The 16,653-nt window shown below is 33.7% G+C and overlaps 1 protein-coding gene across 2 annotated transcripts in view; it reads right to left on the bottom strand.

Annotated features, from left to right (window-relative positions):
* Nucleotides 1-16,653, bottom strand: part of LOC129750854 (peroxidasin) — a 596,804-nt gene that overhangs the window by 340,576 nt on the left and 239,575 nt on the right. For both annotated transcript variants that reach the window (XM_055745956.1, XM_055745957.1), the window contains exon 4: nucleotides 9,524-9,595. In XM_055745956.1, the coding sequence (XP_055601931.1) occupies nucleotides 9,524-9,595 (72 nt within the window). The remainder of the gene's footprint in view (nucleotides 1-9,523; nucleotides 9,596-16,653) is intronic.

The raw sequence follows: 16,653 nt of genomic DNA, 5'->3' as shown, positions 1-16,653 counted from the left end.
ACCATATACAAAGGGTTTAACGAACCCTAAATTTCGCCCATTGCTGGCTGGCAGAGGATTGTGCCGAAATAAATGCCGCAGCTCAATGGGAAACAGCACTTCACAGAGCACTAGCACGAGTAGTAAGTATTTGCCACCCATCCTCGCATTTCAACATCCCACCCACCCACGCGCCGAATGGTGTTTTATTTTACATTTATTTCTCGGCGGGCGAAATTCCAAATGCTTTGCATCGCTGTTGCAAATATCTGTTACGACGAACGAGGCTTCATAAAAAAGATGCAATTTGGTTGCTTTCGTGGGGCGCTACATCAGAAGTGGTTCTTGTTTACTATTCCTAGCTAAACGGGATGTTTTGGGTTCGGAACGAAAAAAAAAATACATTGCTTCGTGCTTGCTTATTCACTCCCCCGCGTGCCACGGATCTCATTTCGTGTGATGCAAATAGGACGAGTTCAGATTCATGTAATGAAAGTTTGAGATTGAATTTGCAGAAAAAAAATCATGTCGGTTATTAATTTTTCTTGCAATCCAAATTGATTATTCAGTTTAAGCCATCTTATCCAAAAGATGATTTCATAATATCGAATTAACATCACTTTCCCAAATCCTAACTCGGTTCCTGTTTTTTTTTTCTTAAAAACTTCTTAAATAAAATTTTAAAAATAATTAACTAATTATGACAAGAAAATTCCATGATTTCCAATTTAATTAACCACACTTTATTAGTTTGCAATTCACAGTAGCGCTTATTTCGAGAGGCAACCTAATCGAATTCAAACACTCTTCGACTAGCTCTCTGCGACCAGACAGACAGACAAACTCTGTGTAATCCCAGTGCAGCTCACCAGCTTAGCGTTTATCGAGTGCAATTTTGGGGCGTTCGGAAAATGGAATTTAATTTAACTTGTTTGCTCAGTGATTTATTGCATGCTTTCGCCGAGAGAGAGATGTTGGTATGCCGCGTGCCGCCGCGCCGTTCGACGTTGGGTTAAGTTGGGTTGAGTTGGGTTGGGTTGGCATTTTTTCCCGTACCAACCTACCAAGCTACTTACTGTTGGTTCTTTCATTGCAGCCGAATGAAGTTCCACACTGAAGAGGCGAACAGGCGACACATTTTGAGAGCAATTTGATACGATAAGGAATTGCATTCAATGTTTGGCAATTGCTAATGTAACCTTTATGCAATTCAGAGTCTTAAAGTTCACTTTTATACTAACGGGACATTCTTCAACTTTGAAATAGATTAATAAGACAATATAAAAAAAATGACTCATATCTTCCAAAAATATATGGAGGCTTGGTAATCTTTTTTTAATGAGGGGAGCATACTATGTCGAATTAGCATGAGACTATGCATTCTAAATCCAACGCATATCGAAAGCGCTCCTTTAATTTTTATAGAAAAAATAAAACGTTTGTGCCCACACTTGATCCTAAACTGGACAAGAAAATTCGTTTTTCCAAGTTACAAATAAGAATTCTTACCAAAAAATACCCGATTTCTTGTTGAGATTGACTCGGCTGATCGTGTATATCTGTCTTTTTATTTATTTCCGGATTTTTTTTAAATAACCGTGTCAATTTATTACGTCCACATTTTGCAGATTAAATTAGTTTGTCTAGTAGTTTTGGGATTAGTTTTCTCCAGCATCAAATACTAAGAGCAAGTTCACTGGTGTTGGGAAAAAGTGGTACGTGTTGTAAAAACGTGTTGGTAAAATTTTCAAAATGTCAAAATTTCTACCACTTTTTCCCAACACCAGTGAACTTGCTCTTAGCACAATCTACATTCTTCACTTGTATTGATTTGAATCTTAAGTATGTTGTTTAGGTTTGGTATTGTGGTTACCGTGTAGTACCGGTCTACTGCTCTGCATTGCTATTAATGTACTCAGAAAGAATAAACGTAACTAAGTTGTAAGCAAGTAAACAGCGCATTTACTTTGTCCCAAATTTCCTAACTGAAACTCAGGGGATTCTCAGTTATAACAAGTATGTAGGTTGATGATTTATTTTTTTGTCAATTTGACACTCTGGAAGTCATTGAGGATTTTTTATTCGCAGTCGTGTGCACACTTTAGAGAGGATTAGTGTTAAACCTCATACCGAAAGTGGCTCCAGAGAGTGCTTAAAGGTTCAACCGGACAGTCACAATGAAGAATACAAATTTTCAACCTATTAAGCTCAGTTAGAATGGATTAAACTTATATAACATATAGTGTTTTCGTTTATTAGCAGTGGTAACCTAGTTATCCACGAGTTTTGCCCAAACTGCTGTTATTGTGTTCGTTTATTAATTCAGAAGTCCACTAGTTTTGCCCGAGGTTTGAACCTCAAGCAGGCGGTTGCAACCCGTAGAAGTTGTCAGTGTTGGGGGTAAGCATAAGGTTGACTATAGCAACCATATATTTGCATCGTCCCGGGTGACGATTCTGTTTGTTAATTCAGAGAAAGTTTTGCCCCGCGTCAGTGGAGAAAAACGAAAACGACAATAGTTTTTATTGTGTATGACTAAACATGTAATAACTCCTTGGAACCACTAAAATTGGAGGAAATTTCAAGGGACGTATAGAACAAAATCCAATGCTAAGAATGCCAATAACAATTAACTAATTTGTAGTTATGCATGTTTATGCAAGTGAATGTGATTCAAAACAAAATATTAACCTAGAAACATAACGTGACGTATTGGTAGCTCATCTGTCGCCTAGGAAAAAATAAAAATATTTCTTAATCATTTTCGCTTTTATTTCATGTTTTGTGTTCATTCTGCAAACTTGAAGAAATTGATGTTTTCCAGTGTCATTTGTATATGAATTGTATATTAAAAATAACATAGAGAGTGGCTCCAGAGAGTGTATGTACATAACATTTCAAACCAACCGACGAGTATTTTAAGGACAAACAGCGTTTTTTTATGGCTCGCCACACTCCCTACACCAAAAAACTCATCTGAGTCCCCTGGCAATGGACACTTCAGTTCTCAACATGCCGGGCTGCGAAAATTTAAATTAAACGCGAACAAAATATTTAAGCATGTTGAGAACACAAACATATTTAGTGCGAAGAAATGTATATTAAGATTAAAGTATTATTCTAAAGAAGGGATCTCAGTGGAAAACAAGTTTCCTTTTAAGAGATCCTTCTTGCTCATTTAGTTAAAATATCAAAATAGAAAAAATATAAAAACATTACACTATTGCTAACTTATTAACGTTCAAATAATTACAAGTTAAAACGAAAAATACAAATTAAAAATATTGAAAATTAAAAATATGACAAATTAAAAAAATTACAAATTTAAAAAAACTGGCGTGATGATTGCTTGTTATAGGTTCAGCGTTTCCTTACGATGTTGTATTAGTTTCGTTTGAAATATGTTACGGTTTTGATAGTTTTTGATCTCCTGCGGTAAAGAATTATATTTAGTAGGTCCGGTAAAAAAATATTCTATGCTGACCAGAGGCCAATCTGAATTTACTGCATTGTGAATAGTTTGATTGTCGGATATTAGGGTTGCACGATAATACGGTGAATTTCAAGTTACAAGAGGTATCTGTGGAACGGAGATAATCGAACTCATAAAAGTCATAAAGTTGAAATAAAGCCATTATATTGCGCGAAGAGTCTGAGTATAGCGCAGATGTCAGATAAAGCAAAGGCAAATTTAACCCTTTGATGAGTGACTTTTTTTTAAATGAGAATAGCAGTTATTGATTCAGTGGAATAATATCATTTGAACTCGAATAGCATACCTGGACAGGCTTAAAGTAGTAATTTTGAGTATTATAAAAATTATGGTCCATTAAAATTTAAACACAATTTTTAAAAATCTTAACTCATTTCAAACCGAATTTCAAATTTCTTCCAAACCTTGTTGATTGGGTACAGGAAGGTGTTTGTGATTGATTGAGATTTAGAAAAATGTTTGAATTGGCAAATCTGAAGACATACCAGCGTTTTTCAAAAACCACTTTGAAAAAATGAATAAATAAATGGGATTTTTGCATATTTTTGTTCTCATACTTTGTTGATCCACCTATATTAAAATTTTCGATAATTCAGTCACCTAATTCGCATATTGCAATCAAAAAGCTGGACCCTGATTTAAAACCGTACTGCCTACAATAAACAACATATTTATCATTGAGGAATTTATGTAACTATTAACAGTTTTTGAAAATTTTTGATAAAAACACTCAAAGTAGATATCGGTTGATTACTTATACAGTGGTAGTATCTCCTGACTTGAAAACCAGTATGACCTTTGCGGGTTTTAACCAATCGGGATGTTCTCCATTTTCCATAATAGGATTAAAGTTTGTATTACATTTAACAATTACTTTACCAGCATCGGAAAATCTCTCGCAAACACTATTACTAGAGACAATGATTTCAACACTTTCTCGCATATAAACCGGGTTTCTAACTCATTGTTTCTGTGGCCTGCTTCAGTTAACGAGGTCACCGTTGCTATTGAATCTTTGGAAAACAAAAAAAGTAGTGGTCCAGACAATATCTCGCCACAAGTACTCAAAAATCACAGTACACATTTTGCCAAAATTCTTGCGGAATGCTTCAACAAAATTATAGAGACAGGAGTTTATCCAGAATGCCTCAAAACTGCAAGAGTTATCCCTATTTTCAAGTCTGGTGATCAACTCGATGTAAACAATTACCGACCCATTTCAACTTTAAGCGTTTTCAGCAAAATTTTCGAAAAGCTTTTGATAAGCAGAATGAATAGCCTTTTAAATGAAAACAACGTCTTTTACTGTTTACAATATGGTTTCAAATCAGGATCCAGCACGCTTACAGCTATCTGCGAGCTGATGGATTCTGTCATTCGTGAAATAGACACGAAAAAAATTGTAGGCGGTATTTTTCTTGACCTCAAAAAAGCCTTTGACACTTTAAACCACGAAATTTTATTGAAAAAACTTGAGTGCTATGGCATGATAGGCTTAATCAACGACTTAATACGCAGCTATTTGTCAAATAGAAAGCAATTTGTCTGCTTAGGAGAAGAAAAAAGCTCCCTAGAAAAGCTGGAGGTTGGTGTTCCGCAAGGCAGCAATATCGGACCCTTACTCTTTCTACTTTACATAAAAGATCTCAGTAAGTTGCCGTTACACGGTACACCTCGCCTGTTTGCAGATGACACAGCTCACTTTTATCCCACAAACTGTTCCAATATTATTATCAACCATATGGAAGAAGATTTGAGAGTTCTTAATAGTTATTTTTCCGCCAACCTCCTGACCTTGAATCTTGCTAAAACAAAGTACATGATTTTTCACCCTCCTCGGAAAAAAATCGAACCACACAACGATCCTAAACTATCTACAACAATAATTGAAAAGGTAACAAACTTCAAGTACTTGGGAATAACTCTAGACGAAACTTTCTCTTGGCGCTTCCACATTGATCAATTGCAAAAACAAATATCATCTTTTAGCGGTATTTTATGGAGAGTAAAAGCATTTGTTCCACGTCATGTTTTACTGAAATTCTATTTTGCCTTTATACACTCCCGTCTATATTATTTGATAGCGGTTTGGGGTAGAGCACCATTGTCTCTCCTCTCCCGTTTACAAACCCTCCAGAATCGATGCATTAAAACAATCTATAATCTTCCCCGTCTTTACCCAACCAATTTACTTTATTCCGATAGATCTCATAACATATTACCTTTCTCTAAATTGTGCGATTTGAAACCGTAGTTTACGTATTCTGCACTCGTCTAACCATAAAGAAAACTTGATATTTAATGCGGGCCGGAGAGTTCATAATACCCGTCAATCTCACCATCTTATGCGCAGCACAGCCTCTACCTGTCTTAGTCAACGTCGATTTTCTTTCATTGGTCCTACGAAGTTCAACAGCCTTCCAGAAGATATAAAAAACAGTTCTAATAGAAACATTTTCAAGATCAAACTAATACAATACTTCAAAGTAAACCTTAACCAATAACCAACCACTAATTTAGCAATTTTTTATTTTTTTGATAATTTTCTTAGCAGTAAATTTAGTTCTAATAATTAAGTTTTAGTTTATTATTATCATTTTTCATAAATAAATAATTAATTTGTTAATCATCGAAATGGATCTCTTCAAAGGAATATTCTTCCACTGAGATTCATTTAGTAAAATTCTCTTTTGTTTTTTCATACTTCCTCGTAGTAAATAATATTTTTTACGTTCTCAGCATGATTAAAGTTTGTCCGCGTTAAGGTTTTTGATGTTATTTTCTTGTTTGCTGCCAGACATGCTGAGAACAGTTAGCGTCCATTACCAGGGGGCTCAAATGAGCTTTTTGGTATGGGGGAGTGTGGTGGGCCGCTAATTTTTCCAAAGCTGGACAGATATTTTCTTTGAGACAAGCACATATACAACTTTTTTAGAACAAATTTCAAACAAAGAGTTGTAGGTTGAAATAATATATTGTCAACAGAGATCAGCATCTTCAATAGCAACAATAGTCTGCAAGTAGTTTCGGAATTGTTCGCAATGTTTTCTGTGGTCAGTTAAATACTTTTCTACAAAGATTTTATTTTTCTTAGCCAAACTTTTGAAAATTGTTATAACCTGCAAGTGGTTACTGGCATCCATATAAACTGTGTCATATTTTAATCTTTGAAGATCTCAAATCTTGTAAATCACTTAATCCAGAATTTTTAGACTTTTGGGCCTTGTAACAAAAGTATTTAGCATACGAATCCAAAAGATTCGTGCAAAGTTTTACTCCGTGATTGACCGAGAGAATCAATAATGTTCAGAGGTCCAAGGAATGATTCTTGGAATTAGCAAAATTCTCAATGCATAAAACTGATCCTCTTTTCAAATCAATAACGGCACCGGCCACGTCCTAGAAGCCAATATATAGTTAGAAAAAAATAGAGAAGGGGATGAAAGATAAAAATTTGCGCTCAGGATCGAAGTCACCTCTGCATCCTAGCGAACAATTTTGTTTCGGCTTGTAAAATGTGAATTGCACTTAAACGTCATAATAAGTTGGATTTCTTTTGACTACAGAAGTTGTATGATAACAAGACTTTAACTCAAACGAAATATTTGGAAAATTATAAAAGAAATGCGATTTGTCAACATATTGTTGTCTTTGACCGGATGAGAAAATATTCAAAATTTAAAACATAATTTCACTTTTTTTTCATCTCTATAGCTCCCTCAAATGGTTAGCAGAAGCTAAGGATGCAAAATCTAATATATTTTAGTCCTTTGAGAAACTTTAAATTTTGCTGTCCGGTGATAAGCAATTTTTCTCTAGTTTTTTTTTTTCGATACAAAGGTTTCATTTGGGTTAGCCATGAAATTTGTTTTTGAAAAGCTTGATAGAATGTTCAATATTAAAAAAACCCGTTCTCACAAGACCTGTGAACGTGATTTGAGTCATTTTTCTACGTTTTTATTGGAAACAACTTGGGTGAAGTTTCAGATATGCACACGTGCTATGAATACCTCATTTCATCCAAATTTTCCAAGGCACTTTTAGTCAAAATGTGTTTATGTGTCAAGATTTGAACTTACGAATACAATCAGTAAGTATTCGTTACGAATACAATCAGTAAGTATTCCCAAGCATCAAATATTTGTAAGGGAACATCCATAAATGACGTAGCATTTGTGGGGGATGGGGGGAGTTTGACTTTGTGTGACGATATGTGACGAGAGGGGTGGTAGGGGTTCAAATAAAGCTTCGTAGCTTTTATTAAATATCGAAAAAAAAATCTAAATTGAGCAAAATTATGCCTAATTCAATCCAGTCTGAACATTTAGCTTTTGACTCCTACTGCCCGACTGTTTTCAAGCGTATCAAGGAGCGTACATGCAAGAAATGCATTTTATACTTTGTTTCAAATGTTCTCCAAAAGGAGCATAGCAAAATCCACAAGGCCCCAGCTTCGGATAGAAAGATTCGTCCAAAGCGAATTGTAGGCAAAAGAGGACAGATAGAGAGTGGGTGGAGGCAGTTGACATCCCAGATGCAATTATTCCAGCCGAACAGACGACGGAGGAAAGCTGCCCAACGATTTCATTGGAATCCAGAATGGAGATAATTTGGACCGGCGCAACTGATTGAATACTTACTAGCTATCCCGTTTGTTGAAAGGTAGCTTGATTTTTTTGACTGATTGATATGCTTTTTTAAACTTCCTTTTATAACTTTTTTCCCTTTTTTTGTTATTTTTTGTATTATTCTTGCAAAATGCTGATAATAAAAGTAAAAATTAAAACCGATTTTTTTAAAAGGGGGTGGGGGTGTTATTAAAGCTACGTTATTATCTAGGGGGGGTATATGACTTTGTGACGAAATGCTACGAGGGGGGAGGAGGGGTATAAAAACTTACAAAAAAAAGCTACGTCATTTATGGATGTTCCCTAAGTTATGTGAAGTTCTCATATCAATCGGATGCTAGAAACATTTTTAAACTTTTTAGCTATAGGTTCATACTTCACGTTCAATAAATAAGGACGATGCCACTATTCCATTTTTATGTGAATACACTCTATGAATAAACATATAAGAAGTTTAAATTTTAATCTATCACTCTATTGTTGAAAAGCGTTTTGCTTTCCTGTTCGTGGAATCGTAAACTTGACAAATTTCATCGATTAGAAATCTGAAGTTTTTCTTCTTTTTTCTTCTTTACAACACCATAAAAACAAAGCTCTACGACAAACAGCAAAACAGGAAAACCGAAGCTTAACCCTCATTTGTTCGAAGCCACAGAAACCGCGAAAGCCTTTTTTCCGACGAAAGTATCAAAATTCATCAAAACACACCCGGAGGCAGAGGGTGAAAAAATTTAATTAATAATTCACTTTCGTCCCAGCAGCAGGCAGCGCGAGTGTTCCCGCAGAGAACCTCTTTGAGTTTTCGGTCTTTTTTTTCTCCTTAAAATGTTCTGAGGTTAGTCTGCGACCATTCCAAGTTTCTGGATTAAACAATGTGTAGTGATTATGTTGACTACAGGTTGCAAATTTGTGCTCGGGACGTATTTATCTTGAAATGATTTGGATTTAGTGCTGCAAGTAAAGAAAAATCAAGCCCTTTCATGAGAAGAAAAAGGAAATAGTGTGGCTCAGTTATGTTGACCACCCAACATAACTGATTTTTACATACAATTTATCAATAACTCTTATGATATGAAATCAAAATTTTATATCCTTTCGTCATTTTTTTTTTATTTTTCGTTCCACGAAATCGGTTCCTCGAAATTCGATATCTTTATATCTTTATCAAGCAATGTTTCGATTTCCCACGCCACCCGAGGGAATTTGAAGGGTGATGTGAAGAACATCCAACCCAATAGATATCCTGGACGAGGTGGGAGATGGATGATTTGATACTTTTTCTCCTAACAATTTTAACTTTTGATCCTTGGAAGAATGGGAGTAAATAAACCTTCAGGGGGGGAGGGGGGTGGGGGGTGAATTTAACGGTTTTTTTTACTAATTCTAAAATCAGTAGATTTAAAACGCCTTAAAGTATACTTACAGTCGTTCCAATGCCGGCATATCGGAAAAAGTTTGTCGCTCGAATGTACTTATATTGTTGAAATGTAAATATCTGAAAAAAAAGGAATAAAAATTAATCCTTAGTTGTGGTTGACTAAACGAAAAAAAACGCAAGCGTTATAAATATGGGCATTCCGATAAAATCTGTCTGGTGAAATTGATGGAAAATTCGATTGCAAATTTAGCTCGCATTGACTGTTTGAACAGTAACAGTAACCATAGATGTGTGTGGGCTTCGATACTTTCAACCGGTTCAGCAATTCTTATATGTCTGTCTACCTTTGCCACTTTTCAAAACCCACCAGACGATGACGATCAAATTGTATGTAATATTTTTTTCCGATTTATTTTTCTCTCAAATACTCATAAGTACATACACATACATACGGGCTATGTGACGGTGATTCGAAAATTGGAAAGGATTTGCACTTGATGACGTGGCATTGTGACATCTCTTCTCTTCGCTTGGATGTTGGGGGAAATGGGAAAAAGAAAATCTCAAATCAAATATGACACACAATCGACGGAGAAGTGATTGAGTTTCGAGCAGCCAGTGTTGACAGGTTTTGAATTACGTTCATCCTACGTTTCCGAAAATTGCATTCTCCAGAATTGATATAGGTAGGTATAGGTACCTTTGAAGTCATTTTGTTCAGATGCACAAACAAGCAAAAACTGATCATTATTTAGACATATGAGAGTTGGATGGAACGAACGTTATTTTTCTCCGTAACTTTGTAAGGATAATCAACATTATTTGCTAAGAACATGTACCTAGGTACTGTTTAATTGAAGCAGTGAGTGAAGGCAAAATAAAACTATGTGTCAGCCAAGCTAACATAAAGTCGTAATAGAAATGATAATTCAAATCGACAATTAAGCCCCTTTAATTATAATAGCAAACAAGTTGCACAATGGGGAGAAAAGTGAATAAACCGCGAGAAATTTGATCTTCCGTTCCTCACAAAATTAAGGTATAAAAATAGTTTCATATAGTGAAAATGTTCGCTTACGAACGGAGATAGAATGCCTGTTTAACCCCTAATCTATATATATAAAAAGCAATTATCTGTATGTTTGTTTGTTTGTTTGTTTGTTTGTCCTCTATAGACTCAGCCGCCTTAAGAGCTAGAGATCTGAAATTTGGCATGGATGCTCATTAGGACCAGGAATGATGAAAAATGTTTTTAGATTTTCGGACGACCCTTTCTGAAGGGGGTCGTCCGTACAAGACAAATATTGTTTTCACGTTATTGACGTTATTTTCCGTCGGATTGTGATGAAAATTTGCACATGAGTGTTTTGAGGGACGAGCAATCGATAACAGTTATCAAATTCAGGGTCAGGGGTCGTCCATATTCATTGATTAATGTTTTTGCGATATTGGCTTTATTTTACATTGGATTGTGATGAAAATTAGCACATGAGTGTTTTGAGCAATCGATTTCAAGTTTCGAATTGCGGATCAGAAGTCGGCTGAAGGAGTCATCCATACCCAACTTTAATGTTTTTGCGATATTGACGTTATTCTACATTGGATTGAGATGAAAATTGCCACATAGGAGTTTTTAGGGACGCTCTTTTGCTTTCAGGTTTCAAATCTTGACTCAGGTGTCGGCAAAAGGGGTTATTATCTGTTCACTGTTTTTACGATATTCTCTCGATTGAGCATAGAATTGTGATGAAAATTGACACATGGGAGAAAAAAAAATTGATTTCAAGTTTTGAATCGTGGTCAAAAAAAAGACCGTCCATGTTAGTTGCTCACTGTTTGCGCGATATTGTCGTAATCGTGCATCGGATTGAGATAAAAATGTTCAGATGAGGGTTATAAACTATGAGCAATTGACTCTAGGTGGACTCTAGGCATGTTCCGTGTCAAGGGTCGGCAAAAAGGGCGTCTATATTCACTGTTCACTGTTTTCAAGTTCCTGACGTTATTTTACATATAATTTGAAAAGAAAAAATGGTACAAGGGAGTTTTGAGGAACGTAAAATTGGTTTCAATTTTCGAATTTCGGGCCATGAGACAAAAAAAGAGGGTTTCATTGAATGTTCAGTGTTTTGTGCAATAATTTTGTTGGAGGCAGTTAATTGATACCAATTTAAGTGTGAAGGTCAAGCAAAAGGGTCGTGCAAATAAAGAAATAGTACATGTTTCTGCCATAATGTCTAGATTTTACAACCGATCGAGAAGAAAATACTCTCACATAAATTTTAATAAAAAGCCAATCAACTGTGTAATTTGAGTTTCAAGTAATAGTAATAGTAGCGACTTTAAACAGTGTTGAATTTTTTCTCCAAAATTTTCAAAAGAATGTTTCGAATTCATTTCCTAAACTCATTTTGACGTACCAATGATTTAAAGCGAAACGAAGTTCGTACGGGATCAGCTAGTTCTCCTATATTTTGTGAATAATCCAGAAAAACACTGATTTAAATAAAAAATAGAAATAAAATGAGACCTATCATGTCCTATCACGACCTATCATTACCCTCGATTTCCCAAAATTTTTATTATTGTTTATAAAAAGCTTTTTAGGACTAGAAAATTTAGAAGAAAATGAGACCTCTCTTATGTGTTTTTTTTTCTAAGGAATCGAATGAAGGCTATTTGAGCCACCGCACGCATTGGAAAACTATGGCTATTTTTACCCACTATTCCCTACATTTTTCAAATAATTCAGAAAAAAATCTAATTCTGACTCGTAGTTTTTGAATCAAATGAGACTCAACTTGTGTGGTCTTGTTCGAGAAATCAAACGAAAGCTATTTGAGCCAACGCTTGCATCGAAAACTAGAGTTATGGCTATTTTACCCTCAAATTCCCAACATGGACATGGACTGGAAAATGTTGGAAAAAAAATGGGTACTATCAGGTATGATTTTATCCTAGGAATCGAATGAGACTATTTGAGCCATCGCAAAATCGGAAAACGGAGTTATGGCTGCTTTACCCTCAATTCCCCTTCAGTTTTCTAATTTTTCAGAGACATGCATCTTCAGATTTGAAAATTTAAAATCGGATTAGACTTTTCTTATGTGTGATTTTTTTTCCCAGAAATCAAATGAAGGCTGTATCTGCCACCGCACGCTTCTTAAAATGGAGTTATGGTTTAAATATTTGAAAAATGAAGAGGAGTTTAGGATAAAAACGGCCATAACTCAATTTTCCATTGCTTGCGGTGGCTCAAATGGCCTTCACTCGATTCCTTGGAAAAAAAACACACAAGTTATATCTAATTCGGTTAAGTATTTTCTAGTCCGAGCATGCTTTTTATAAACTATATTATGTATGTAGGGGAATTAAGGGTAAAACAGCCATAGCTCCATTTTCCAATGCATGCGGTGGCTCAAATAGCCTTCATTTGACTTCTAAAAAGAAAATCACATAAGATAAGTCTCATTTGATACAAAAATTTCAAGTCCTTATATGCTTTTTCTGAAATATTTGATAAACGTTGAGGAATGGAAGGTAAAACGGCCATAACTCCATTTTACAATGCGTGCTGTGGCTCAAACAGCCTTTATTCGATTCCTTGGAAAATCCATATAAGATAAGTCTTGTTTGGTTCCAAATTTTCAGGTCCGAACATACTTTTTCTGAACTATAGGGTATTTCGGGGGAAAATGCACCTGCTAAGGGAAATGACCAAGTATGCTGAATACATTAGCTGAACACCCGAATACATTGCAACATAGGCTTCGTATTTCTATCTTTTACTCATTTTCTGTCTTTAAAGTTACTTTTTATTGTAAAAACTATGAAAATATTCGATTTTTTACAAACGCCTAGGAAAGCAACCTTTGAGATCATTGGATGTTAAACGCCCCAGTGTAGGCAAATAATGCTCCAGAACATTGGATCAAAACGACTCGAAAACAACACAATATTCACAGTGAGAATAAATTAATTTTGTTATTTAATTCGGAAAAAAGTAATAAAAAAATTTTTTTCCAAGTTTATCTACATATAAAAACAAGCGGTTTGTTAACATTTCCCAATGAAAAAATATTTTTTTTTAAATTTTTCATTTTATTTTGAACTGTGTCACTGCCAACCAAATTTTTCTGCTGCTTTTGGCGACAAATTTAGTGAACCGATTCGATTTTCAGTGCACGTTTTTTAATCGAACCCGATCGAAAGTTGCAATTATTATGCATCCTAATGATAATCTAGTACTAAGCAAAGAAAAAGATCAATATATCATTTCAATAATCGGTCTGTATTCATAGAAAACTGCACTTCAAAATTTAGAATAAAACACGTGGTTTTGTTTACATCTTACCGAACAGCACCTTGAGAGGAGGGCGATTTGTCCAAAATTTGATGGGGGCATTTTGATCGGATATTTAAAATTCAATCAATCTTCAATTTACCAGAAAACAACAATTTATCACAGTTTTTCATCAATTGATTATTCGAATATATGAATTGAACAACCAATAAAACCAATGGTGAGGATGATTTAGGCAATCATCTTGGTGTAAAAGCCTATTTCATTTGATCACTTTTTACAACTTAAGTGATGAATAGCTATCACAAAATTTAATTTGATTGTTATTCGTGTTTAAATGAATATCTGGTAATCATTTTTATTAAACTTACAAGGTATTGACTTTAAGAACAGGTTTTTGTAAAAAGAATCCACTAAAAACTTCGCAAATCTTCAAAATTCATCAAATTATAGTCGCTGGCGTTCTACCCCGCAAGGGCATTATGGACAGAAGTACCCTAACAAAAATGTTGGAAAATTGAGAGTAAAACGGTCATTCCGATACGTGCGATGGTTCAAACAGCCTTCATTTGATTCCACCTAAAAACAATCACACAAGATAGGTCTATTTTTGTTCAAAATTTTCAATTCCAAATCAGTGTATTTCTGGATTGTTTACAAAATATGTATAGGGGAATAAGGGGTTAAAAAAGCACTATATCTCCGTTCTTAAGCTCGTGTCGTGTGGCGTCTGCAACTATGTCCAATAGATTTTCTGGACATTTTCACTCAAGGAAAGTATATTTTCATAGATTTGGTTTATGGAGGATGGCAGGCCCGTGCGAAGGACCCGTCCATGGGGGGGGGGGGTTTCGAAATTCAAATTTTGATAAAAATAATAACAATACCAAAAATAAATAATAAAAAACGAAAGAGATTTCTTACACCGTTTCTCACTCATTATTAACACACAAACTAAAAAAAGGACTGATGAAAAAACAAAACTTTCGAAACATATTACAATGAAAGTTTCAAATTTTCGATGAGTCATGAAAGTAAGAAAGAAATTTGTTTCAAAAGAATGTCTGAGCAAATTTAAAATAAACATTTTCAAAATACAGAGTTGTAAAACAAATCTGATCCTAAATAAATGTCCAATCTGGCGCAAAATTTAACATTATTAGTTGTTAGGAAAATGATAACAGTTGTTAAATTTTATTCATCTTAACTTAAAATTCTTTTCCTCATCTTCAACTGAAAATTTAATTAAAAAAATTCCGCTGTATTTTTTTTTAATTTGAACAAAAAATATCAAATAACGATTTGAAATATAAATTACTATTTACTGAAGAAGAAATGAATTTTAAACAAAATTTATTCAATGTTTGATGGTTCAATTTAATTTGATAAAAAGATGAATATATTTAGATTTATTTTAAAAGTACCAGTTATAGAAGCCACAAATAAAACCTTTTATAACGTAAAATCCTTCAATTATCAAAATAAACGGCTTAAAACGTTAATTTTTGAAGCTTGAATAATAACTTCATGTTCAATCAATCTGAAAATGAAATGTTGGGAAATGGGAAATTACGTGTATGATGAATAAAAACTGATATAAAATTCAAAATAAGGAGTTCAAAGTTTTGTTATTCATATTGAAAGCACAAATCAAAGTTAGTTATTTTTTTATTAGTTTTAAGGTTGCTACTTTGAACAATTTTTCAAACTTTTTAGATTAATTTAAAAATAATGATCGATTCAAAAAACAAGATTTTATATAAAAAATATTAATAAAAAGTTTTTAAATTTTCAGTCCCAGGTTTTCAGGCTTTAAATTACAAGCTCTGAGTATTTTGTCACTTGAAATATTGGCTCCTAGAAAGAACAGAAGGTAGAAACAATGTTTTTTTTATTTAAAATTTGGAGTTAAAGGCTTATGTTTCAAGAAAACGAAAATTCAGAATTTAACACAAAGACAAATTTGTTAAAAATATTTCTAAAAACACTAAAAATCTGATTCTGATTCAGTTTATTATAATTCATCCAATTAAGGAAAAATATTTTGATGATAATGATGCATGATCTAATAAGTAAAATTTATCAGTTAAAAAAATTAAAACATAACATTACAAGTATCTTTGACTCTATAGCAGAAAGTGTTAAAAAAAACTTGATTCTGTTGAAAGTTTATAATTCATATAAACCTTTTATTTTTAAATAATATGTTTTTGATTTGAGTTTTTGAAAAAAAAAGAATAAAAATTTGTCTAATGATTTTTACTTATTTTCAAAACTCATTTCAATAAAAAAAAAAAAAAAGCTGATAGAAATAATTGCATATTTAGATTCGGGGCACCCAAATTAGTTTAAATAATTGTTTAAATTCATTGCACCTCAGAAAAATGTAAATTTTGTGGCTTTGTGTCAATTATTTAAACCCTTTTTTTTATCATTTAGAAGAACAAAAAACCACGAAATAAAATTGAGTCTGAAATTGGTTTTTTAAGAATATTTTAAATCAACATAACATTTATAATGACATAAAAGTTTTTTTTTAAATAAAAAAAAAATGTTTCGTTTCAAACTCTGTTCTTATTTAGTTACACTTCTTAATTAAAACCCATCGAAAAGACAAGATAGGGTTTGTTTATATCAGGTTTTGAGTTTCAATACAAAAGGTTGATTGAACTGAAAATTTAAATCTACAATCAAAGTTAGTTTCAATTCATGAACGGCAAATAGTGTCGTAGATCGAAATGCCTCAAGCCGCCTCAAGCCGGCTTAAAAAATTTCTGACTTGCTTGTTAAAACTTGTTTTCAAATACATTTTAAAATCAAGTAGGGTAAGTGGGGTAATTATGAACAAGGGGTATTTCCGAACAAGTGCCAT

Source organism: Uranotaenia lowii, chromosome 3 (assembly GCF_029784155.1).
Source record: "Uranotaenia lowii strain MFRU-FL chromosome 3, ASM2978415v1, whole genome shotgun sequence".
Classification (NCBI taxonomy): Eukaryota; Metazoa; Arthropoda; class Insecta; order Diptera; family Culicidae; genus Uranotaenia; species Uranotaenia lowii.
This window is presented reverse-complemented; position numbering and strand designations above follow the sequence as displayed.